Source organism: Dunckerocampus dactyliophorus, chromosome 6, assembly GCF_027744805.1.
Source record: "Dunckerocampus dactyliophorus isolate RoL2022-P2 chromosome 6, RoL_Ddac_1.1, whole genome shotgun sequence".
Classification (NCBI taxonomy): domain Eukaryota; kingdom Metazoa; phylum Chordata; class Actinopteri; order Syngnathiformes; family Syngnathidae; genus Dunckerocampus; species Dunckerocampus dactyliophorus.
Genome location: NC_072824.1, coordinates 18,806,802 through 18,832,164, shown reverse-complemented (window position 1 = coordinate 18,832,164; position 25,363 = coordinate 18,806,802). Strand labels below are relative to the sequence as shown.

The 25,363-nt window shown below is 40.3% G+C and overlaps 1 protein-coding gene across 1 annotated transcript in view; it reads left to right on the top strand.

The window, feature by feature from the left end:
- Positions 1 to 25,363, top strand: part of prkcaa (protein kinase C, alpha, a) — a 155,279-nt gene that overhangs the window by 108,819 nt on the left and 21,097 nt on the right. Inside the window, exons 9-15 of the mRNA XM_054780254.1 lie at positions 6,690 to 6,833; positions 6,957 to 7,130; positions 8,868 to 8,959; positions 9,121 to 9,183; positions 9,384 to 9,522; positions 21,979 to 22,059; positions 23,489 to 23,596. Coding sequence (XP_054636229.1) covers positions 6,690 to 6,833; positions 6,957 to 7,130; positions 8,868 to 8,959; positions 9,121 to 9,183; positions 9,384 to 9,522; positions 21,979 to 22,059; positions 23,489 to 23,596 — 801 coding nt within the window. The remainder of the gene's footprint in view (positions 1 to 6,689; positions 6,834 to 6,956; positions 7,131 to 8,867; positions 8,960 to 9,120; positions 9,184 to 9,383; positions 9,523 to 21,978; positions 22,060 to 23,488; positions 23,597 to 25,363) is intronic.

The window sequence follows — 25,363 nt, the reverse complement described above, 5'->3', positions numbered from 1 at the left end:
TTCTAATCATAAAGCCTTGTCTATCATTCCTTGTCATCATACGAAAAATGAGTTTTAGAATAGTACTGTCTAAACTGATAAATGCTTGCATGCGTAGCTATTTTTGCCTGATTCACAGTATCAGTTGGTCAAGCTGTATGAGAGTGAAGTACTTCTCACTGTGCTGGTCTTGATTGTATGTCGTTTATTGTTCATTGCGAGCACACATCCTTGGAAGACACATTCTTTGAGAGCATTCTTGCCACAGGCTTATAGATTTAGGGGTGCAAAGGAAAAAAGAAAGGACAAGAAACTCAGTTGCAGGACGTTACCCAGCTTTACTCTAGCTCCCTCCTCCTTCCTGTGACCACTAGATGTCAGCATATCACTTTAAAAAACATTTTTTTAAACGTCTGCAGAACATGCGCCACGTGAAAACAAATAGTGCCATGAGGTGCCTCTGGGTGTCTCCCAGCTGTACGGGACTCTTAGTTTTCTATGAAATTCCTCTAGTCCCCCTCATGAAGCCACAGTCAATATGGTAACCAAAAAAGTACAAATAAAAACAACAGCTCGCAGTACAATACCTCATTTTAAACGGTGTATAAGTCTTGATGTGTGCTGGATTGGTTGTCGTCCCTACTTGTGTAGTGGTCCTGGCTCAGTTATTTGCAGGTGAGTCAGCAACTTTGGGTCCTTCTCCTTATGGTTTCAGGACCAAGCAGTTTTGGAAGACTCTGATCAGGTGCGTCTGAGAGGAAGGAAGTAAGGCTGCTGCTCGCTCGGCTCAGCTCCGCTCGGCTCAGCCAGGCTCTTGTCTTTGGCTAAAGCTTAAAGGTGTGCTGTGGTTTGATGCCGTTTGCTCTGCTTTGCATATTCGAACAGATTGTGGTTGGTGCTGTTAAACTAACTTAGGCATACCTGTCAACCCTTCCGTTTTCCCCGGGAAACTCCTGTATTTTGCCCTTCTTTCCTGTCACACTCCCATTTAAAGAGTTTCCCAATACTTTCACCATTAGAAAAAAATAATGGCAGTGACCGCACTGTTCGAGTGGAAATCTGCTTTGTTCATTAAGCACAGTTTATGTTGCCAGTCATATAAATAAAACAAATAGCTGACCTCTCTTTTCTTTTTGCTAAAGTAGCTCTAATATGAGTGTGATGAAAGTTGGGAGAACTAAACATAAATGCATACTAAAATACAAGATGTAGATGAACAACATTTCTGTTTTTTAATGCAAAGTGTGAATTGTGGATACCAACATTTTGACCATGTTCGGGCAAAACAAGTTGTTTATATTGAAAGTAGCTATGAAAATAAATGAGTAGCTCTTGGCCATTTTCATATTGAAAAAGTATGTCTTCGAAGAAAAAAGGTTGGAGACCCCTGTTGGAGTGCATCAACAGTGGCCAGTCAGGTCTTCCCACCCCACCTCCGGCGGGGGAATTTCCCTCATTTTCAAATGCAACTGTTGACAGGTATGAACTAAGGCTGCTCAGCTTGATTGTCACAAGATTTATTGGAATGAATGTTTGATAGTTGAGGTCTGAATGTCAGCCAACACAGAATGTAACAAAGTACACAAACATTTACCATCCTGCACAGTCTTTGATAAGCTTAAACCGGTAGATGTAGTGCAGTGTTGCTAAATTACATTAGTTCAGGATGCGTTTTGGAGAGATGGGGTGAAAGTTAAGTATCTGTTTGACTTTTTAAATAAACATAATGACTGTTCTCTTTTTGGTGAAATGTAATAAAGTGTCTCGAGATTTAGATGCCCACGATATCAGGTTCAGCATGAGTTTTAATCTATTTGGCCTGGCTGAGTGTGAACTTTGGACATGATATACGTATTGGTTTTTGCTTGTATAGATATCATGGATGGGCATTTGTCTGGAAAATTAACAATTTTAATAGGATGGGAGAATCTTACTGTGAATGTGCTGTTTCCATGCCAGTGTTTTGTGCAGCAGAATAATGTTGCCTGGAAGAGTTGTACCAAAGCAGAGGTCTGTACAGATGTAGCTCAACTCATTGCTGCACGTCTTTAGATAGCAAACTAGTCGACAAGACTGAATCAACTGCGCCTGTGTTGGTTTCAGCGAAGTAGTGCACTCCATTTTGCCTCGATGCTTGAAAATGTGGTTAACTCATTCAATCCCAGCCATTTTTCAAAAGACAACCTCTTCAGTATCTGCCATTTTAGACAATTTTGACTGCTCTTTCAAGGCACACAGAATATTGTGTTCTATGGCGATATAAACATGGAACCTATCAAAAGAAGGCTTAGACTCCCGTCATTCATCAGGAAAAAAAAGGTTTGTTTCAACTTTTTTCCTCTCCTTAATAATCAGCAGTAGAACAGAGGTAAGTTTCAGGAAGATATCAGTTCCTGACTAAAAAAGGGAGAAAACTGGCTTTGTGTGAAAAGATATATTTCAAGCATAACTTTCACTTGGACATAAATATTTTTTTGCTTTTGTGACAGCTCAAACAACTATACCACAACACAATTTTTTTTTTTCACATCAAAATAACAATTTATTTACAAATACGCTCCTGATCAAAATCTTAATACCAGTTGAAAAACTGCTAGAATTAGCATTTTGCACATTTGGATCTACAGTAAGTGATTTTTAAGTAGAGCTACAATATGCAAAAACAAGAAGGGGGATTAAGACAAAAAGCATTTTGAAAAAGTAATTTATTGAAAAGAACAATTTAACTGAAGTAGGCTGTTTATCATCTGATCAAAAGTTTGAGACCATCACTCGAAAAATAACAAAAAACTCTCCAAACCAGAACAAAAAATGTTCTCAGTAGGACTCAGTAATGGTAGCTCCACCGTTCTTGTTAATCACTTCAAAAATTCTTTTGGGCATGCTTGATGCAAGTGTTTCCAGGAGGCTAGAGGGAACATTGCTCCAAGTGGTGAAGATGGCTTCACGAAGGGCATCAACTGTCTGGAACTGATGGCCATTTTTATAAACTTCCCTTGCCATCCATCCCCAAATGTTCTCTATGGGATTTAAATGAGGGGAATATGCAGGATGGTCCAAAAGAGTGATGTTATTCTCCCTGAAGAAGTCCTTGGTCAAGTGACTATTGTGAACTGCAGCGTTGTCCTGTTGAAAAAGCCAGCTGTTACCACACAGACGAGGGCCCTCAGTCATGAGGGATGCCCGCTGCAACATCTGCAGGTAAGCACCCGCGGTTTGACGACCCTGCACCACCTGAAGCTCCGGTGTTCCACTGAATGAAAAAGCACCCCAGATCATGATGGACCCCCCTCCACTGTGCCGGGTAGAAAACATCTCAGGTGGGATCTCCTTGTCATGCCAGTAACGTTGGAAGCCATCTGGACCGTGAAGGTTACATTTTTTCATCATCAGAGAATGAAACTTTTTTCCACCTTTCAATGTCCCATGTTTGATGCTCGCTGGCAAAGTCTAAACGGGCAGTTTTGTGGCTTTGAAGGAGACGAGGTATTTGAATTTGTTTTTTGTTTTTTAAACCCTTTTCCCGCAGATGCCGTCTGATGGTTATTGCGCTGCAGTCGGCATCCTTAGGGGCCTCAATTTGGGTCGATGACCGCCCTGTGTGTTGATGGACAGCCAATTGGATCCTGCGGCTCAGCGCAGGTGTGATTTTTTTGGGTCTAGCACTTGACTTTTTTGTTCCATAATGCTCAGGATCTTTTAAAAAATGTAGAATGACTGTCTTACTGCACCCAACCTCAGCAGCAATGGCACGCTGCGAGAGGCCTTGCTTGTGCAGCTCCACAATCTGACCACGTTCAAAAAGAGAAAGCTTCTTAGCTTTAGCCATCAGGAGGGCATGACAGTGTGAATGCCTGACAGAAAATGAACATTTTGTGCAGATTTTGGCTTTTATAGCCTGTGGTCTTAAACTTTTGATCAGCTGATAAACAGCCTATTTCAGTTTAATTGTTGTTTTCAATAAATTACTTTTTCAAAATGCTTTTTGTCTCACTCCCCCTTCTTGTTTTTGCATATTGTAGCCCTACTTAAAACCTCATTAAGATCCAAATGTGCAAAATGCAAATTCTAGCAATTTTTCAAATGGTCTTAAGATTTTGATCAGGAATGTTATAACACCATGAGCTATTTACAATTTTAACCTTTGGAACTGAACTGTGTGAGTTAGACCTGAACTCAGTGTGCACGTGCGTGCGTGTGCATGCGTTAAAATATCCCTAAAATGCATAGGTTTTTTTTGTGCAATATAACAGCTACTTTTATGCAAGGGCTTCCTTTTCCTGTCATCTGTGCTTCTCTTTTCTCTCCTTTCTCAGCTCTTATCAAATGCACTTCTGCCACCTAGCGGCCGTTTTTATAGCAATAAAATTCCTCTCAAGCCTAATCTGTTTATTAGGAGCTGAGGAGTTGAGGCATGGATTTGGCATGAAGGGTTTTTTTGTGTAGTAATATATGATTTTATTTGTTTGTGTTGACATGAGAGAGCTTTTTGTCTGCAGCAGGCATGCATTCACATACTGTACGAACATGTACACAACAAGGAATTTTGTGCCTCACTACTTGACACATCATTCAATCCAATCCCAGCACTGCACGTGCAGGGGACCGAGATAAAAGGTGTCTAGGCTGCTTACTTATCTATTTGTCAGTGCTAGTGAGACTTTTTCTCAAAATCTGACCATACTAACTACTGTTTTTTCAGCCTGGATTATTGGGCCATGTCCTGTCGTGATAGCATTTTAAACAAGAATCTGTGTGAATGTTGTTGATTAAAAGGACAAGAAGGTTTTAAGGTTGGTAATACTTACAATATGCAGAAATATACAAGTGTTGAAAATTTTTGAATAAATAATAAGAAATAATAACATTTATATGGGGGTGGGGTAGGGGGGTAATGTCCAGTTTGGCCCACAACGTAAAGTGGGGTTTGAGTTTTGGCCCCCTGTGCGTTGCCCCCTGTGCGATTGAGTTTGACACCCGTGGTCTAATGGATTCAAAATGTTGAAATTAGTTGGCCTCATTATTGTTTGTCAATGACACATTTTCCGAACCTGCTGACTAAAAACCTGACAAGGCAGTCAAAATTTAAAGTTGGGGTGCACTCAAAACTTGCTTATTTTTTTGCAGTGTTCAATCACCGCCACATCATAAAAACATGTAAAAAGTTAATGGTACAATGTTAAGTTCATGAAAAATAGTGGCAAATCAAACCTTCTCATAAAACATTGGACACCATATGATTTTTAGATATCAATACTCGGGGTGTCACGAAAACTTGTGTCACTAGATCTTTCGAGATTAAAACGTGACAATATTTCTGGTTTAGAGAAATGCTGTCTCACAGGAACAAGTCATCCAGAAGTCTATCAGTCTGTCAACTGTGGCATCACTACTGCGAATGATAATACACGTAATATAGGAGTGGGCAGTGCGCGAGGCAGGAGTGGAAACACACATTAAGTGTTTTACGCACACTATAAACCTTGCAATCCAAACTACCTTGGTGTTCCCAGCATCATTTGTCACTCGGCGGGTGCTTTTTTCCATCGAAAGCGGAAGCTGTAGCAATTCTACATTTGATCAAAATTGCTTAAGATTTGTCAGCTCAAAACACAATGACTGCATAAGACTTCTGTCAAACATGTGATTTGAGCATTTATTAACTACTTTCTGGTACAGCTTTCTAAGCTTCATGGGAACTATAGTTCTTTTAGTGTCAACGTAAAGCTGAGACTATATTGTGTCATTGTAGTTTGTACCGCCTCGTCTCATGAGCTGAGTGTACCGTGACACCCCTAATCAGTACATAATTAATTTAGTAACGTTTTATTCATGTGACCCCATAACTTAAGCCTAGCTTTTTACTCTGCCGATGGTGTTTGTTAGAAGTAAAGCAGAAAGCATTCAAAGCACTTCCCACACTAATGAACAACTATAGTGGCGATTTGCATTGGCTTTCGAAAGTTCTTGCAATTCGTCAATACTGTCTGTGCCGCAGAAATTGTATGCAAATTTTGCAAACAGCACATCAATTCTGACATTTTAATTACAGTTAATATCAGAGCCACTCAATAAAACCATGATATTCCTGTCAGGTTTTTATTTTCTAATATCCAGGATTAAGTCATCAATCAAGAAAAGACAAGATCATCACAATATCTCAATAATGTGACAATTACGACCATGGCATTTTCATTTCACCATTTACCATTTAGAATAGAAGCTCCTTGTAGAGATCTCAACAGGTTCGGAGAACGTGTTGTAGAAATGTGCAACACCTGTTTAGGCACACAAAATGTATCATTCCAGGTTATGCCACTATATGCAGTATATCCAGTACAGTATAATGTGTCACTGATGACAGGCTTATTGCTTTTCTTTTGGCTGGACCAATTTGTTCGTCGCATAGGGGCAAATCCAAGTGGCGTACTTCCCAGTTTCCTTGAATGCAGCATCACAGGCAATTCCAATATTTTTTCCACTTCATGTAGCTGTACATAAGAAGTGTAGTGAAGTTATACGCCACTTCGAAGTACAACCACATAAATAACCATGTATTAAAGTGAAAATTAAGTTAATTATCATGTCTTTAACAAAGGAGAGTGTTATGCAGTTTATGTATTGGATCTCTAATGTAGTGGCTGGTGAGTGAATAGTTAGTTTCTTCAAGTACATTTTGAAACATCTCGTACTTTGTTATCTGAGTGCAGAAAGCCAAGCTAGGCCCAGCGAAGAAGGCAATCACAGAGACAGATGGCAGCCCATCCAGCCAGCTGCCATTCAACAGCTTGGATCAGGTCAAACTCAGTGACTTCAGCTTCTTGGCTGTTCTTGGGAAAGGCAGTTTTGGCAAGGTAGGCTCGAATGTTTTTCCTTTCTCGTGCCAAAACACAGCAAGCCACATGTTAAAAGTCACCTTCACAAGATCTCTATTCCTTGTATGACTAGACCTTTTTCCTGCTTTTGTGCGACTAAAGGTCATGCTGGCCGAGATGAAGGCCACTGAAGAGTTGTATGCAATAAAGATCCTAAAAAAGGATGTGGTGATCCAGGACGATGACGTGGAATGTACCATGGTGGAGAAGAGAGTCCTGGCCCAGCAGGAAAAACCTCCCTTCCTCACCCAGCTACACTCGTGCTTCCAGACTGTGGTGGGTAAAATGTTCTGAGGTCAAGCTTAGGTCAAAGTAGGTTGCTTTTATACAAAAGGGTAATAAAAACAAAGCTTGTATACATAGCACGTGCATGCATGTTAGTCATGAGCAGAAACCAGACTAAACAACCTGAGAGCACAAAGTGACACATCCTAAAAAATATGTACAGTTGGTCCTCGGGTTGTGTGCGAGTTGCAGTCCTACACTGGAAAAAACAGCCATACTTGAAAGATGCCCAAATTATCTTAAAATGAGACAACTTTTCTTATTTCAAGCAAAATTTGCTCGGCTAGAATTAGTAGAAAAAAGTAGAATATTTTTCTTGTGACTTACAGTAATGAGTCCTAAAATAAGCAAGTTGTTTTCTAGATTTAAGTAAAATATTCTTTTGAAATGAGCCAAATGCTCTTGTAAGATTTCTAAATTGAGATAAAAATGTGCTTTTATGGGGCTAGTTTTAAGGAAAATATTTTTTCACATATGTATTGAATTTCCAACAAAAATTTTAAAAAGAAAAAAGTGTGATTGTATCTAAAATTCACCTCATTTAGGAAAACGTATTGTCATAAACACTATCAGAATTGTTTTTTGGCATGATTTGCATGCAAATCCACTATTTTTTACATTTATAAACTAGATAAAAAGAGGGTAATATTTTCTTGAATCAAGTTTCATAATTTTACACAGATTTAATTTAATAAATCTTGGCATGCTCTACAAAATTGGCTGTGCAGCCTTAATATTGTTTTGAAATCAGTAAACCATTTATTTTTTGTGTGTGAGTCCATTCTTAAATTTAGAAAGTTTAGAAACCAGTTTTATTCTTAATTTAAGACAAATATTCTTAATCTGCTGTTGAAGAATAATCAAAATAAGGTTTCTAGTTTATTAGAAAAAAAAAGTAAATACTGGCACCAAAATATTTTCATAAGAATTGGCTAGCTATACTTTCGTAATATAAGATTATTTTTCTCATGTGAAAATTGTAATGTTGTTCCGAAATTAGTAAATCTTTAGATATATTTTCTGTGTGTGTTTGTTCTTAAATTTAGAAAGTTACGTAACCAGTTTTTGCTCTTAATTTAAAGCAAATATTCTTAATCTGTTGCTGAAGAATAATCAAAATTAAGTTTTTAGCTTGTTATTAGAAAAAAGAACAAATTTCTGGCAAAAAAAATATCTCCTTAAGAATTGGATAGCTATACTTTATACTTTAATGGAAGATTATTTTTCTCAAATGAAACTTGCTAGACAAGATGTTTTTTCTTTTTCGGAAAAAAAAAAGAAAAAGTTGCTTAAAATGGGAGATTTTACTTTCTTGAAATCTAGTTTTTGCATTGTAGAATGTGATATAAGTCGAGTTTTGGTGTAAGTCGGAACTTACACCTAAACTATACCTAAATAACTCCTGAGTCACTCACACCGTACACAGAACACACGGAAGAGATCAAATACAGTAATAAAACACTAAATACAAGAATTTAATGAAACATCTCCACATAGCCAGCTGCCTTTTGACAGCCCTGCACAACCTGAAGCTTCATTGTTCCATTGAAGGAAAAAGCAAATTAAGGGAGCTCTTGGAAAATCTCTTACAGTATCCTGTAACGTGAACAAAAGCCCCAAAAAAAAAAATCAATGACTTTCATAGACAGCATAGACAGGAGTGTTTATTATGAAGAAAATAGATAGATATTATTTACATAATATCTTTCTCTTCTCATCTCGGCACAGGATCGTCTGTACTTTGTCATGGAGTATGTGAATGGGGGAGACCTCATGTACCACATCCAACAAGTGGGCAAGTTCAAGGAACCACAGGCAGTGTAAGAATACTTTAAATTTACTGAACTCCATTTTAGTATTTAGCTCAGCCTTGAAAACTACTATATAGTTTTAAGAGTTTTGAAGAGCTCTTATTGGCTCAAACAACATTGAGTAACTGTGATTACTGTGTTTGTGCCTCAATGTGGTGCTGTAATTGCAGGTTCTATGCAGCAGAGATCGCTGTTGGTCTTTTCTTCCTGCACCTTAAAGGAGTCATCTATAGGTGGGCATTTGCACATCTACTTCTCAGAGGCTACCAGAATTATTAAGCATCACTTTGGAGATAATGTCAAGCAGTTTGAATGAGATGAATTAGCCATGGCACCACTGTAATTCACATCCTGAGGCTTATTCTAAAAAAAAGGGGAACACCTGCCTTTCTAGGATTTTTCTGAAACTGTTATTATTTGTCTGCTATTTCAGAGATCTAAAGTTGGATAACGTAATGCTCGACAGCGAGGGCCACATTAAGATTGCTGACTTCGGCATGTGCAAAGAGAACATGTCAGATGGAGTGACCACTCGCACCTTCTGCGGTACTCCAGACTACATCGCTCCTGAGGTAATGTTGGAACTTGTAAACCTGTGTGACTGTATGTGTTTGCAAACCCTGATGCATGAGGTCACAGGTTTCAGCCCTCAAGGACTACATTAAGTTCACTGCCGCAGGACGCACACATAGACACACAACATGTTTTGTCATGACGAAAGCGTCGCAGTCAGACCCATTGTGTCTGCTGAAGCAGACTGTGAGACGCTTGCCCTCAGCAAACTGCTGATACCACAGTGCTGCTTTTCGCATCCATCATCATCAAACAAACACACTTGTTTTGCCCTTGACTGATTACAAGCACAAAATGCTGCACTCTTTATGGTATGGCAAATGATAAATGAGCAGAAATGCCATCTTTCATGGAAATGAGCTCTCAAAGTGTGGTTTAATTTCCAGTCATTTGCAAAACAACTTTAAAAACTATTCAAAACACATTTACTATCTTTTAATAACACAGTGCGACGCTCATTCAGTTGTTTTAATGAACTTTCAGAGCAATCATTTTGTAAAAGGACAGACACAAATAGCAGGATTACACTAAAAATACAAAAACAATTTTTACCAAGCTTTGTAGAGGGGTAGCACATGGCCATTACATTTTGTTAAGGATATGGATAAAGGAGCTAATACAGGAATTTATTATTATTAAATCCAGTTGGAGTCACTATGGTACCCTGCAGAATCATAATGGCACCCCTGTCTGTCATCTTCCATGAACCTTTTTTTAAAAGATCCTTGTAGACCTTAAAAAAGATTCAACATGTCAGTGGTTAAAATACAGGCGTTTGTTATGGGCAATCCTGTACAATAACCGAGAGGATAAGAAAACCGAGGCAAAATGTTGGCAGAAATTTTCGTTGAAAACTGGAGCTTTCAGCAACTGAGGTTCCGCTGTATGTCACCGCTACCATTATTTGTAGTAAATAAATAATCATTTTAGAATTTATGAACACCTGATAATGTCTTTTGGCACACTCATGTGCCAAGGCACAGTGGTTGGGAATCACTGCTCTCGACGACCTGTCTTTTCGAGATGTTTTTTTATAGGGAGAAATGTTTACTCGCTTCAATACATAATTGATTGGGATGTGTGTGTCCATATGTATTTGTAATTTCTCCTGCATAGTGACAGAAGGGGGTCTTAACCCTTTGATTTTGCTTTTGTAAGTTGCTCCAACTTTCTGACCATTATGACTTAGTTACCTCCATTATAGTGGAGAGTTGTGTTATAGATTCTCTTCGCTGTCGGAATTAGATGTTGTCTGCTTGCAGCCAGTGACGACATGCTGTGACAGCTCACAGTCAGACTGACACTAATGCTCTAGCCAGTGATTGCATAGCAAGGATGGAAGCTGCTGCTGTCTCCTCCATGTTGTGATGTAGTGGACACGGGCAATAACACACACTTTCATTAGAGTCATACACACTTTGTCAGAAGTGTTATAGACTTCCCAACTTATTAATAACTCTGATAGACTGGTGTCACCGCATATTTGCATTCCAATCTTGACAGATTCAATGCCATGTAATCAACTATGACGCTGTGTGTACCAATTTAGTACTAGTAAAACATCAGATTTGATTTCATGGAATTACCTTTCAACAGGGTTTCCTACATTTCTCAGCTCAAAACCCAAAATAGAAGTTTGATTGCTTCCCATACCCACAAGGACATACCATAGATTGACATAACCCACATACTTCAAATGATAATAAAGAACATAATATAAATAAACATGAATCAAAACGCCCTTTGCCCAGAAATGTGTGCCTGCTGAACAGTCAATAAGAAAATATGAAAATAATCGAACCAAAGTTGTTGTTTTAGATTTTTTTTTTGTGTTTGTGTGTTGCTGGAAAGAGAAGAGAAGTGGGTTCCAAGTGAGAGCGAAGTCGGCGAACTCTGTGTCTGAGAAAGGCTGCTCATCTCACCCGATCAATTCATTTATTTCTCAGGTTATTTGCTTAGCATCGGACTGGCACGCACATAGGAGCGAGTGTTGTCCAGCGTTTTGGCTGCATTAACTGCCGTTTGACTGATGATCACACCGTGGCATCAGTCATGAAAACTCGCCATACTCTGTCAAGTGTTTGTTCTTCAAATGTCGTATTAAATTAACGCTTTTTAACATGCCACGATATATTTTTCATTGCAAATGTTGGCAGGTAAGTTCCACACAGCAGACAGGTTTGTTTTTTGTTTTGGCACGCCTGCACAGTCTGAAGGAAAGTGGGGGCGGGACGCTAACCCAAGACATTAGGGCAAGACACTACACTGCACGCAGGGATCGCTTCAGGCTGCAGGCTACAATAGTATGAGCCAGAGGAGATCAGCTTTTGTAATCGGCATTGCAAGGCATTTATCGGCATATGCATATACTGATTGGTGGCCAATCGATCAGAGCATCCCTACAATATTTTCATACTTTCTTTTTTGCCAGCAAGGGAGAAAGTAGCAGTGTTTCACCTGGTCGTCAGTACACAGTGACAGAAGCAGTCATGTTTTTTATATATATATATATATATATATATATATATATATATATATATACACACACACACACACACACACACACACACACACACACACACACACACACACACAGTTCTCGCTCAGTTTACCCTGACCTACATAAGTAGCCAGTCATTGGTATCTCCTGTCTGGGAGGAATGCTCACGCTAACATCTATTTACACCTCAGTGACTTTGATGCAGAGAGAAAGAGATGGAGAGAAAGAGCGGAGCTTGTTGGAGAAACAAGGAGACATAAAAGCTATTAAGTGTGAGTAAAAGAGCAGAAGGAGCAGCTGGACAATGAAAGCAGGAAGGAAAAAGAGCAGTCTAATGACTCAGTGACATTTCACAGGAGCATTTGAGGATATTGAGCTGTCTGATGCGGTCCATTTCCCTCTATGGCCTAGTTGACCCTAGAACAGCGTCATCTTGGGGATAAAACAGCACGGTGTGGCTTTGCGCTGTCAGGATGATGAAGTACGAATTTAGTCCGCTAACGAGCCCTTTTTTCATTCTACAAGGTGTACACTCACCTTTTATATATAAATAAAATCTGCCTTCAGAAAGAAAAACAACACTCATATTTAAACAATAATATAAACATTACAAATGATATGATTCGTCAATTTGGGTAGGCTCTTGTATTGGATGTTATCATATTGTGCTGACGTTCCTTTTTTGTGGTATGTGCAAAAGGCAGTCAGTCTATGGCATATAGGGTGCTTAAAATGATGATGATTATTATTATAATTCATATTATTATTATGATAGCATTAGTTTTCTCTTAGTTCTTTAAAGGGCATTAACTTGTAAATTCCAAATTTTAACCCCAAGAAGTTATTGTAGTATATTACTACAATGATCTTTTTTTACCCAGGTACCGTTTACAAAAAAATTATATATACAATATATATATATATATATATATATATATATATATATATACACACTGTTCTTGAGATGAGGCAATACATGAGACGAAACAATACACGAGATTGGGTCTACAAGAATGAGACAAGATTTTAGATTTTGTCCAGTTTATTTATTCTAAACTTAAAGTCTTTCAAACAGAGTGGGGAAGAAGGACAAAGTAAGAAGCCAAAAACGTACTACTTCCACAGAGAATGGGAGAACTATTTCTCCACTCTATCATGTCGGAATTGCCGTGGCTGATAGTGATGTGTCGGTCGCGAATGAATCGTCTCTAAGAGCCGGCTCTTTGAAATGAAGGACAGGAGCCGGTTTGAGTCGTTGGGAGCCAATTTGAGAGCCAATTAGTTTTTTCTTTGGTTTTTTTTTTTCTGTTAAAGGCAAATGTCATTGGTCAAGATGTGTGGCGGCGTCGCTGTGTCCACACTGAGCAGTGTGAGGGGCTTCAAGTTAAACACACTGTGGTGCTCTTAAAGCCGATTTGACCGATTTTGACCTAATTTGTCTATTGTGATGGGTCTTTGATTTTCTAAGATAACATATACTGTTGTAGCTGTTCATTGAGGTTTAAATAAATCCATTTAAATAATAAACATTTTAAATCATGTATTTTTGTACATTGGTCATTCATTTTACACAATACACATAATTTGGTAACACATTAATTTAAGACAACACAAAAGTTTGAGGAGCCACTTGAGAGCTGAAAGAGACATCTCTTTTTAGTGAGCCGAGCCAAAAGAACTGGTTCTCTAAAAATAGACGAAATAGTACTGGGACAGTGAGGCCCATGCCTTTATTTTTGCTGTAGACTGAAAACATTTGGGCTTGACATCGAAAGATGAATATGAGAAAAGAGAGAAACATTTCCACTTTTAATCCCAGATTTTACATCTGGATCGGATGCACAACTTTTAAGATAATTTTCATGTGAGCAAAAGCATTAAACGTGCTTTGTTGCACAGGTGTGTCCTACTACATTGCTTGTTCAATCAATAAATAGCACTGAATGTCTATGCTCAGTTTTAGATTGGGTAGGATAGGTTTTGCCTGTGTCAACTGCATTTAGAGGTGAAAACAACATGAAAATCAATTAGAACCATTTTACAAACATTGGTCATAACCGCTACAACCATTTGAAATGTCCTGAAGAAGAAAGAAACCACTGTTGCACTAAGTAACAGACAAGTCCAACAAGTAGCCCAAGAAAAACATCAGAAGGTGATGACAGAAACATTGTGAGAGCTGGAAAGAAATACCTTAAAACAGCTCTTAGTGACGTCAGAAACAACTTGCAGAGGGCAGGAGTGAAGCTATCACTATCTACTGTTCATAGAAGACTTCATTAACAAGAGTACAGTGGCTGCACTCATTAGCAAGAAAAATATGAAGGCTGAGCTGGAATTTCCCAAAAAGTACAGAAATAAGCCTTCAAATTTCATCAGGCCAAAAAACTTTTGTCTCAGAATTTGTAAGTGACAGTTGTGACAGAGATTTATATTTTTAATACCACCTGAAACATGAACTTAATTAAACTGTTACTTTTTTTTATAAATGAAGATATCCTGAGCATTTAGGAAAGAAAAGGAACAGAATGCAAGGAAGGAAAGGGGATAAAGGAAGATAACAGGTCCTGATAAATGTTCTTCAAATAATGAATGAATTGATGATTGATGATGTAAATTCCTGAGCACACAGTTGTGGGTTAAACCGCCACACCCACACCCCTCATCTTTCAATCCTAGTGACGTCCCTGCTTTAGTCATCACAGAGTTTTCTTCTCACTTTGTGCTTATTCCTTAGCAGCTCCAATTTTAAACTTACCAGTCCGGATTAGAGTCTCCCCTGAAGCCGTGTGACAGAGTGTGACAGAGGTGAGAAATTTCAGCTGTAGAAGCCAACGTGTGATGAAGCAGCAAATTATACGGAGCAGGTGTTTTGGTGGAAGGTGGCATCCTGCAAACTGGATGCAAACTTTCACGTGGTCTTTAGTGTACTGAAATAAAGTATTGAAATAAAATGTGGATATCATTTCTATACATATTTGCACCACAGGTTAGGTTTTTGGATTTACTCCAGGCAGGGGCGGATTTAGTCATTTGGGGCCCCAAGGCAAACCCAGTCATTGGGGTCCTCCACTTCCTTGTACTGCACTGACAGAAGTTTATTTTTTTATTTACATTTTTACAAAAGGGAAGTATGTAATTTAAGCCACTTTTTTCCTGCTTTCGAATCTGTTACAGTTATCTCTCAGCTTAAGTTGCTTGTTACATTGCCAAGTTTATATACCCCCCAGCACCCCAAATTATTTTAAATATTAATATTTATCATCTACTAAGAACTGTGGATATGAGAAAATTATCCAATTTCCTGAGAAAGTCCCTAAAATCCTCCTGGGGGATTATTATAACAAGCGAATTACCTCAACGCTTTTACTGTAATTGATAAAAACATAAAGCAACATTTAATATAGTTTACCGCTTATACTCCCATTTTTGTGATGAAAAGCGTCACTGTCAGCTTCATCTCTAAAACTACCTCATTCTGCTTGGCTGTGCTGCTGTCAAGCGCGTCTGGCTGTCGTTGTGTGTCTGCGTTTGTTGTGATTGTGAAAAGTTGACACCTTGGGTAGTTTTGATAAAAAGCAGTTTTTCTCTCGCCTTTCTCCTCTTCTCTGCTTCACAGGGGTAACTCCGCTTCATTTTTCTCCAAACCGAGCCAACAAGTTTAATTTGCTCCCATTCTCCAGAATGAATCCGCACATGCAGAGTCACATGGAATAGTCCATTTCCTGAGAACGGAGGGCAGAGCAGTTGCAACGATCATGATACATTATGCTTTTGGTGTAGTTTGGGAACGTCTGGCAGAGTCCCCTCTCAGAAGGATTTTCAACTCTCACCTCCGGGAGAGCTTTGACCATGTTCCAAGGGAGGCGGTGGACATTGAGTCCAAGTGGGCCATGTTCCGTGCCTCCATTGTCGAGGTGGCTGATTGGAGCTGTGGCCGTAAGGTGGTTGGTGCCAGTGGTAAGGGATGCCGTCAAGCTGAAGAAGGAGTCCTATCGGGTGTTTTTGGCCCATGGGACTCTGGAGGTAGCTGACAAGTATCGGCAGGCCAAGCGGTCTGCGGCTTTGGCGGTCGCTGAGGCAAAAACTCGGACATGGGAGAAGTTTAGAGAAGCCATGGAGAACGACTTCGGGACGGCTTCAAAGAGATTCTGTACCACCATCCGCCATCTCAGGAGGGGGGAGCAGTGCATGGTCAACACCGTGTATGGTGGGGATGGTGTGCTGCTGACCTCGACTCGAGATGTTGTGGACTGGTGGAAGGAATACTTCGAAGACCTCCTCAATCCCACCAACACGTCTTCCAATGAGGAAGCAGTGCCTGGGGACTCCGCTGTGGGCTCTCCTATCTCTGGGGCTCTGGAGAGTTGCCGAGGTGGTTAAAAAGGTCCTCGGTGCCAGGGCCCCGGGGATGGATGAGATCCACCCGGAATTCCTTAAGGCCCTGGATGCTGTGGCCGTGTCTTGGTTGACACGACTCTGCAGCGTCGCGTGGACATCAGTGGCAGTGCCTCTGTCTTGGCAGACCAGGGTGGTGGTCCCCCTTTTTAAGAAGGGACCAAGGTTTTTGTTAAATACTTTTATGGACAGAATTTCTATGCTTAGCCAGGGCGTTGAGGGGTTCTGGTTTGGTGGCTGCAGGATTGGGTGTTTGCTTTTTGCAGATGATGTGGTCCTGCTGGCTTCATCGAGCCCTGACCTTCAACTCTCACTGGATCAGTTTGCAGCTGAATGTGAAGCGGCTTGGATGAGAATCAGCACCTCCAAGTCCGAGTCTATGGTTCTTGCTTGGAAAAGGGATGGAGTGCCATATCCGGGTTGGGGATGAGATCCTGCCCCAAGTGGAGGTGTTTAAATACCTCGGGGCCTTTTTCACGAGTGAGGGAAGGATGGAACGCAAGAGCGACAGGTGGATTGGTGCAGCGTCTGCAGTGATGCAGACTCTGCATCGGCCCGTTGTGGTGAAGAGGGAGCTTTACCGGTCAATCTACGTTCCTACCCTCACCTATGGTCATGAGCTTTGGGTAGTGACCGAAAGGACAAGATCGCGGGTACAAGCGGCCAAAATGAGTTTTCTCAGTAGGGTGGCTTGGCTCTCCCTTAGAGATAAGGTGAGAAGCACTGTCATCTGGGAGAAGCTCAGAGTAGACCTGCTGCTCCTCCGCACTGAGAGGAGCCAGATGAGGTGGCTTGAGCATCTGGTCAGGATGCCCCCCGGACGCCTCCCAGGGGAGGTGTTCAAGGCACGTCCAACCTGTCGGAGGCCTCGGGGAAGACCCAGGAGACATTGGAGAGACTATGTCTCTCAAGTGGCCTGGGAACGCCTCGGGATCCGCCGGGGGAGCTGGACGAAGTAGCTGGGGAGAGCGAAGCCTGGGCTTCCCTGCTTAGGCTGCTTCCCCCGCGACCTGACCTCGGATAAGCGGAAGAAGATGGATGAATGGACAGTGTAGTTTTAGCATGTGAATTAAAACTAAAAGAAATTAAGTAACATTTACTTTAAATCAAAGAAAAAAAATCAATAATCAGTTTTTATGAGAAGGGGGTGAGGGGCCCTAGGCAAATGCCTGAGTTTGCCTAATGGTAAGTCCACCTTTGACTCGAGGTATTCTGCTTTGCTGCTGCAGTCCAAAAACATGGATGTTAGGCTAATGGAGGCTTATAGGTATGAATGTACTGTAAATGTGAATAGTTGTTTGTCTATGTGCGTCCTGTGATTGACTGGCAAAAATGAATACCTTATTTTTGTATTGTGATGTCCTTTTAAAATGATGTTACTCCCGTACACAACTTAAAGTGACATACATGCAAATATGGGTATACAGTATGTGTTCAATTCTACAAGTATATTGCTATCATATAGAGCAATCTGAGCTGGTGTGTGTGTGTGTGTGCCTGTGTGTGTGAGCGAGTGTGTGTCGTAAAGAGAGTAGCCTGGAATAGCTAGCAGTCTGATCCAAAACTGTCATGTAGTATTAGGTCTAATGGGAGAGAGATGTCTGCAGCAATACACGCACATACATGCGCACAGATGCACCCACAAACTCCAGCACATGTACAGAGACAAGAACAGGTACACAAATAAACAAAGAGAAACCCATTTAGCATGCAAAGAATGTTCTCAACAATTGATTTGTAAAGCAAGTAGAGAATCCTAATATTAGGATGAACACAAAGATGAACACAAACGTGCCCCCACAGTTAAATGCTGCAGTGAATCAGCAGAGCTCTGCTAGCCAGAGGCTTTCATACAATAAAGTAAAAAAAAAAAAAAAAAAAAAAAAAACAGGATGAGAGCAGTGAATGTCAGGCGCAGGTCACACTTGTCTCTTCCCATCACTTCTTATTCTCACAACCTGGCTGAAAGAGAAAACACTTGACTTATTCATCACTCTCATCCATCTCAGTGCGCAACGAAAAAAATCTAGAAAAGGTCGCTATGACTGTAACTGTAAATGTCCGCTGGTGGTGTTGAAGACTAACGTAGGGTAGCAGTGGACAGCAAGTCACAGCAGCTTCACATTTGCAAGGTGACCTTTGACTGATGCCTCTCTTCTGACCATGTCCTGACCTGACATGTCTCAAAAGCTTTCAGCGGTTAAGTTCTTTAATGTGCACAGTTTTGGTGGGGTCAATCTACAAAGACATAGTTCAACACATGTGACATATTTCACTTTGTAGGTCTGGCCTCGTTCCCGCTGTCATGCTGTCTGCTTGCAACAGATCACCAGAGGATTAAGTAACCTTTCTCTCCTCATTAATGATGTGACATGTACTCGCTGCTCTAATGTGCTGGTTCAGCATCCCATGTGATATTATGTGTGCACAACAGTGTTGTCTTATGTATGTTTTTAGGGGGTTGTTTGTCTAGTAAGATTGTTTTCCTGTCTTCATAGAACAGGGCTGAAATGTAGTTATTGCCCTGGACCAGCACTTAGTAAAATACATAATGTATTACCATTGCCTTAGGTTATCAAACAAATAATAAATAATACAAAAGACATGGATTTTAGACAAATGTGAATGGTCTTCCTACCTGATGCTCAATCACAGTTTTAGAAATGACTCCCAATAACAATTTTTGGCCCTGAGCTAAAATTTGGTAAACCCTCCCTTAGAGGGATACATCTTTCTATCCATCCATTTTCTATACAGCTTGTCATCATTAGGCTCACGGGTGAGCTGGAGTTTATCCGAGCTGACTTTGGGTGACAGGGGGATATGCCCTGGGCTGGTCACCAGTCAGCCACAGTGCACATACAGTTGCTCCTCGTGTTACAGTGGTCCCTTGGTTAGCGTCATTAATCCATTCCAGATGGTCTGACTCAAACCAAACTTTGGCACTTATTGTTGATGGGTGCTTACAGTACATCCTGCCAAGAGCAGCAACATGGACGCAATCTTCGAAGTTTGCGATGACTTTTTAAAAATTCAATACTGGTATTCATTCTCTTTTGAAATGTTGCCGTCACTTGCAACCTCCTTTGGACTCATAGCAGCTTATTTAGAGTTTGTCGTGCTCGGTGAAAAATAGCACGAACAGCAGTCATCAACCCAAAGGTCCACATTTTTGGCCACTTCATTGCCTTAAATGTACTACAGGCTGCCATAGTGAAGGGTGAACTAAGTATGGTCTTGGGGCGTGATCCAACATGGCTGCGTAAACAGACCAAGCACAAATATAACAATTTCCTACGCGCCCCATATTGCACGCTAACCAAGTGGGCGAACCCAAACCAAGGCAAAATTTTAGCAAAAATTTTGGATGTTAACCGAAAAACGCACTAACCGGGGTGGACGTTAACCGAGGTACTACTGTACGTCGTTCCGACATTCGCCATTCCGTGGTTACGTGTGCACCCGTGTGCACCCTCATAAATGTACTTATTTTGGTTGGTAAACACTGGACTAACTTTTAGTGCAAGTGCACTGACAAAACAAAAAGCCATCACCACGAAAGTGAAAATGGGCTCTATCAGAAGCTCTGATAGAGGAGAAACCCACCAATATTGGCCCCTCAATTGGTGTGACGGCTATCGTTAAGTATAAAGATGGTATCATTGACACCAGCAACAGTGTTAACTAAGCTACGTAGTGGTCTTATTATTGAGATGAAAAGGTTGCTTGTGCTCTGGAAGAGAAGCGAAGGTTATCCTTCCAAACTAGCCTGGAAAAATATTTTAAATATTTTAAGAAGGTAGGAAGGGCTGCAAGACAACCACAGGGATATTACTGTTTCATGTCGTTCTTGTAGTTAATCTTTTCATTGCTGTATTTTATATGTCCTTCATGTGTTCTCTATATAGTGTGAGTGATTTAGGAGTTAATTTAGGTCTAATTTTGGTATAGTATTCGACTTACACCAAAACTCGACGTACATCACAGTCTAGTAACAGAACTCGAATTCCCACTTTAGAGTATCCAATTAACCTAAGGTACGCTTTTGGGATGTGGGAGGAAGTCAGAGTACCCTGAGAAAACCTTCACAAGCACGGAAAAGCTCCAAACTACACACAGAGATTTCTACCCAGATCTCCTGACGGTGAGGCAGACCTGGTAACCACTAGTCCACCGCACTGCCCGTGCTGGATACATGTGTGTCGTTGGTGTAATAAATCTTTTGTGACATTAAGGAACGTGTTGACTTTTCTTTGTAGCCGTTAGGTCACACAAAGAAGGTCATCACTATTCCTGCAGGAAACAGGATTAAACTGTCTTGCACGGGGATTTCAGCATCAGGATTTCTCTCACTGTGGAGTCTTTGACCTGCTAGCTAATTAAAAGTAAGGATGCAAGACGCTGGAAGCTCATGCTTCATCCCTCTGATTTCTCACCAAATAGAAAATCCAGGATTAAGTTAAAAGTATTTCCTCTCCGGTACAACGCTTTCATTCATGAATGGACGAATGCCGGTTGATTTCCATTCTACAAGTAGTAAAAACTGGATGCTCGAAAGAAGAGCTTTTGCTTGTTTAATGAATACTGTCAATTTCACACGATACGCCACTACTTTTTTCACACGCTTTGAACCCTGCGGATTAAACCATGATGTGGCTAATTTGTGGCTAAAAGAATTTACAGTTCCCATGATGAATTGGACTGGTTAAGTGGGTGTTAATTTGTCATGGAGATGATTAGAGTATCTATCTAATATCACGTTTTGAAGTTTTATGCAGCAATCGTGGTTTGATCCGACAAATGTTAAGTAAGTTTGATCAGGTGTAGAATTACTACAGCTTCTGCTTGGACTATTTCACTCCTTCTTTATGGTACGAACCGAAGCTTCATTTATTCCGTAATTATTTAGTAATTGCACCCTACAGCTGCACCTTTTGGATGGGTGCAACTGCAGGTGCCTTTGTTTGTGCAGAGTGTTTAGTGGACATTGTGAGTTTTGTTGGGGAGAAAACTTGCAAACATACAGGACTAAACAGCCACACTGCTATCGATCAATTATGTAAATTAGGCAAGCTGAATGCATTCTGTACAGTACAGGACACATTGCATGGAGGAGATTGATGGTCTACAGTCTCTTAGCCAATCGGGACGCAGAAGACAATGCGGGTTGTAATTGTACAGTTTTGTAGTTTTTTTGTAAAGCCACTAGACAGTACAGTCATCGCCAAAAATTTTGAGAGTGACTTCAATTTTGTGCTTCAATAATTTTGCTGCCTCAGTATTTTTTCTGAAAATATTTTACATTTCTGTTATACACTGAAAAAACAAGCAATTTTCTGTGAACCTACAAAAATTGCTTGTTTTTTCACACGTAATAATATCTCTAAAATGGCATTTTACGGTCCTTTGCCACTTTTAGTGTGATTCCCCAAATGAAAATCCACAATAACTCAATATGTCACCAGGGTATGAAGTATCATGGCCTAAACAGCATATTAGTAACTATTCTGTTGTAATCCAAGTTGTTTTAGTGACATTTCTCTTCTTTGCTCCGCAGATTATTGCCTACCAACCATATGGACGTTCTGTAGACTGGTGGGCATATGGAGTGCTTCTATATGAAATGTTAGCTGGACAGGTGAGTTACACACAACATGGGTAATTTTTCTTTAACCTTCCAAAGATTATGTTTCCAACACTAACATGTGTAGCATTCAATGAACATGACTTTTTACCTGAAGTGCTCCTATCCTTGGTGTGTGTAAAAGCAGGTAAAGAGGTCATGACGCAGACACCCTATCGCTAGCAAGCCTAGTGGAGTGTAAACGACAAATAATTCATTTTCTGCGCTGTCAAAACACCCACATTAGAGTTCCTGATGGTAGCCACCCAGAGAGAGAGAGAGGTAAAAAGCTGGGTCACCCACTCCGTTTACCCTGCAAGGTCTTCTGTGTGAAACTTGTTTGCACCAATTTGTAGATTTTTATTTGACTGTAATGTTGACTTGTGTCGCTTGTTCTCAATCAATGTAACACCTTTTAAAGGGATAGTTGGGATTTTTTGACATGAAGTTGTATGACATCCCCATCAGCAGTGTAGTGCAGTGAAGAACGGAGTTCCAGGCAGTCGCTTGGGTTTCACAAGTAAGGAGTTTGGCTTCTCAAAACAATATGCATTCAAAAGAGTACAACATTTGCACCACAAAAATGCCTACTCGAAAAAAATCTGACTTCCCATATCGCTCTGCGTTATATCTGTCTCCCGTCGTATTCCTGCGCACTGTCGCATGTGCATTCTTGTGTATGTGATGAAGACGCTCTCATCTACTTCCACGACGGAGAGCCGCGGCCATCTTGTTTACGTGTGTGTTCCACAGCGAAAGAAGACGCGGGTGTCTTCGTCACATACACAGGAAGCCAAACTCCTTACTTGTGAAACCCCAGCGACTACGTTCTTCATCACTGAACTCCGACCAGAACTACACTGAGGAGACCAAGTGGGGGGGTGACTCGCTGTTGCTGGACTACACTGCTGATGGGGATGTCATAAAGCTTCATGTCAAAAAATCCAAACTATCCCTTTAATGCTACATACTGTGACTGTTATGGTTTCATTCATAAGAATGTTTTTTTTTTTTTTGACATTTCTTTGATTGACAGAACAATATTAATTTTTCATAATGCTGCCCAGAGGCCTTAGCTGACCTTATGTTGTTCTTTAGAACATAAAGCAGGAGAGACTGAATCAGTACCGCCACTGCTGGTTGCAGCTAAGCAGTACACAACATTTTGCTTCAGCTGCTTCAAAATGTGGTCATAATATACACCAATAATATCAGTCAAATGTTTGAACACACCTTCTTATTTAATAACATGGGACAGCGTGTCAATTTTGACTAGCACTGTATATGTGTGTCTGGAAAAAAAGGTGCAAAATGACTACTGTACATTCCAAATTTGACCACTGTGTTACATGGTGCCAGAGTTGTTTGTGGTCTCAGAGTCCTCCATTGTGCGATAATGGATGAAGCTCAAAGTCTCACCAACATCACGGTCTTCTGTTTGCAGCCTCCCTTTGATGGAGAGGATGAAGACGAGTTGTTCCAGTCCATTATGGAGCACAACGTCTCCTACCCAAAGTCCCTGTCCAAAGAGGCTGTTTCCATTTGCAAAGGAGTGAGTGAAAGTTTCCATCACATTAATGGGATGTACTGTGTGTTCCTTGTGTTTTGCTTTTCTTTTTTTTTTTCTTCTTTTTTTACAATGTGCGTGGTCAAGCGAATGGTGAATCCATCTGCTGTACATAAAAAGTTAATGTGTGGCAGCTTCATGCTTCTCTTTGACACGCGCATTCAGTGTGTGCTTCAAGCAACACGCTTCGGTCTGTTGTCCTTTTCCCCAAAAAATTAACATAGCCTTAGTTGAGAATCATGCAGATAAGCAATTTAAGTGGAGTTTCTGGTGCTCTTCACTGTAGCTAACATAATTGAAATTCATGTACGAGAAAGCCACAAGTGCTTGTTCAACATTCATAGCATTGTAGATATAAAAGAAAAATACTTTGTTCTAGTTGTGTGTGGATAAAGAATAGTCTGCTTCCATTTCATATATTGTTTCTGACATTAACTCTACATTAAACCCTGCTTCGTTCATGGTATCCCTTGAGCATAAGTGCAATTTTAAGAAAATACAGCATTGCGTACTTCTTTTATGGGTCTTATTATTATAATACATTTCCAAACGGTCCATATATTATATTATATATTAGTACATGTATGGTGACATTTAGAATTGCACGTCTGTAGGTATTCCACAGTAAGTGAAAAATAATATGCCGTATGTTGACTTCCTCTCAACTAATGGCGTTAACATACATTTTTTTATGACATAATTTCAGTATGTTGTTAGTCATCAATCCAATTGACAAACTGAACATGAGTCCAGGATATGATCTTTGTTGATTTTCACTTCCATGGTGATGGCTTTTTTTTTTTTCTTGGCGCATTTCCAACAGAATAGCCTGGATTATGCTTGGGAGACATGATCAAGTGCAAAAAATGTATTAATAAGCAATGTTGCCCACTCTGTGTAGCTTCCAATAAGGCACACATTGTATTTATCCGCAGCACGCTAGACAAGGCATACACTGCGTCCTTGCAGTATGCAGAGCATCTGTAACTAATTATCGAGCAAGTCGAGTGGTTATGGAACAAAACTAATTTTCATTAATTTGTGCGAGTGGATTAGTAATCACAAAACGCTGTAACAAGGAACGCTCTAACCTGAGGACCACCTGTTTAATGTAAATTTATTTTCACAGGTTGCCCACAAGTTACTGTATTTTCCGGGATATAAGCCGTTACTTTTTTTTTCTAACTTGCGGTTTATACTGTACATCGGTGCGGCTAATATGTGGTCATGTTCTAATTTTGTGGCATCTCATATAGTTCAGACCTATTACTAATTGTTTAATTTTTGTATTTCGGAAAGCACTATTACTAAGATAGTACATCATAACGGCCAAAAAAGTTCAGGAAACAACCAAAAACGCAGAGAAGCCACCTTTCTCGTTGTTTGCTGACCCTGTCACTCTTGAGTTGAGTGGAGCCGGGTATGCATGCACACGCTGCAGTTTACAGTGAGCAGCAACAAGCACAATTTATCCTAAAACCAAATGTAAAACATTGTTGGATTTGGATTATTCAATAAACACCATAAATATACCATCAAGATTGGAAAACCTGTTACAGTATGTTGAATGAAAACAAAAAGGGAAAGTAACACATAAAAGAAGGGACGAGGGGAACGAATTTGTGCAGCGATCGCGTTGTTGACACATACCTGCATCAGCCGGCATGCACTATGATGACTTAAAGGCGGACCACGGTAACCCTGGTACCCTTGTACCGTGGTTCTTATGAAGTCCAGAGCCGATGACTCCAG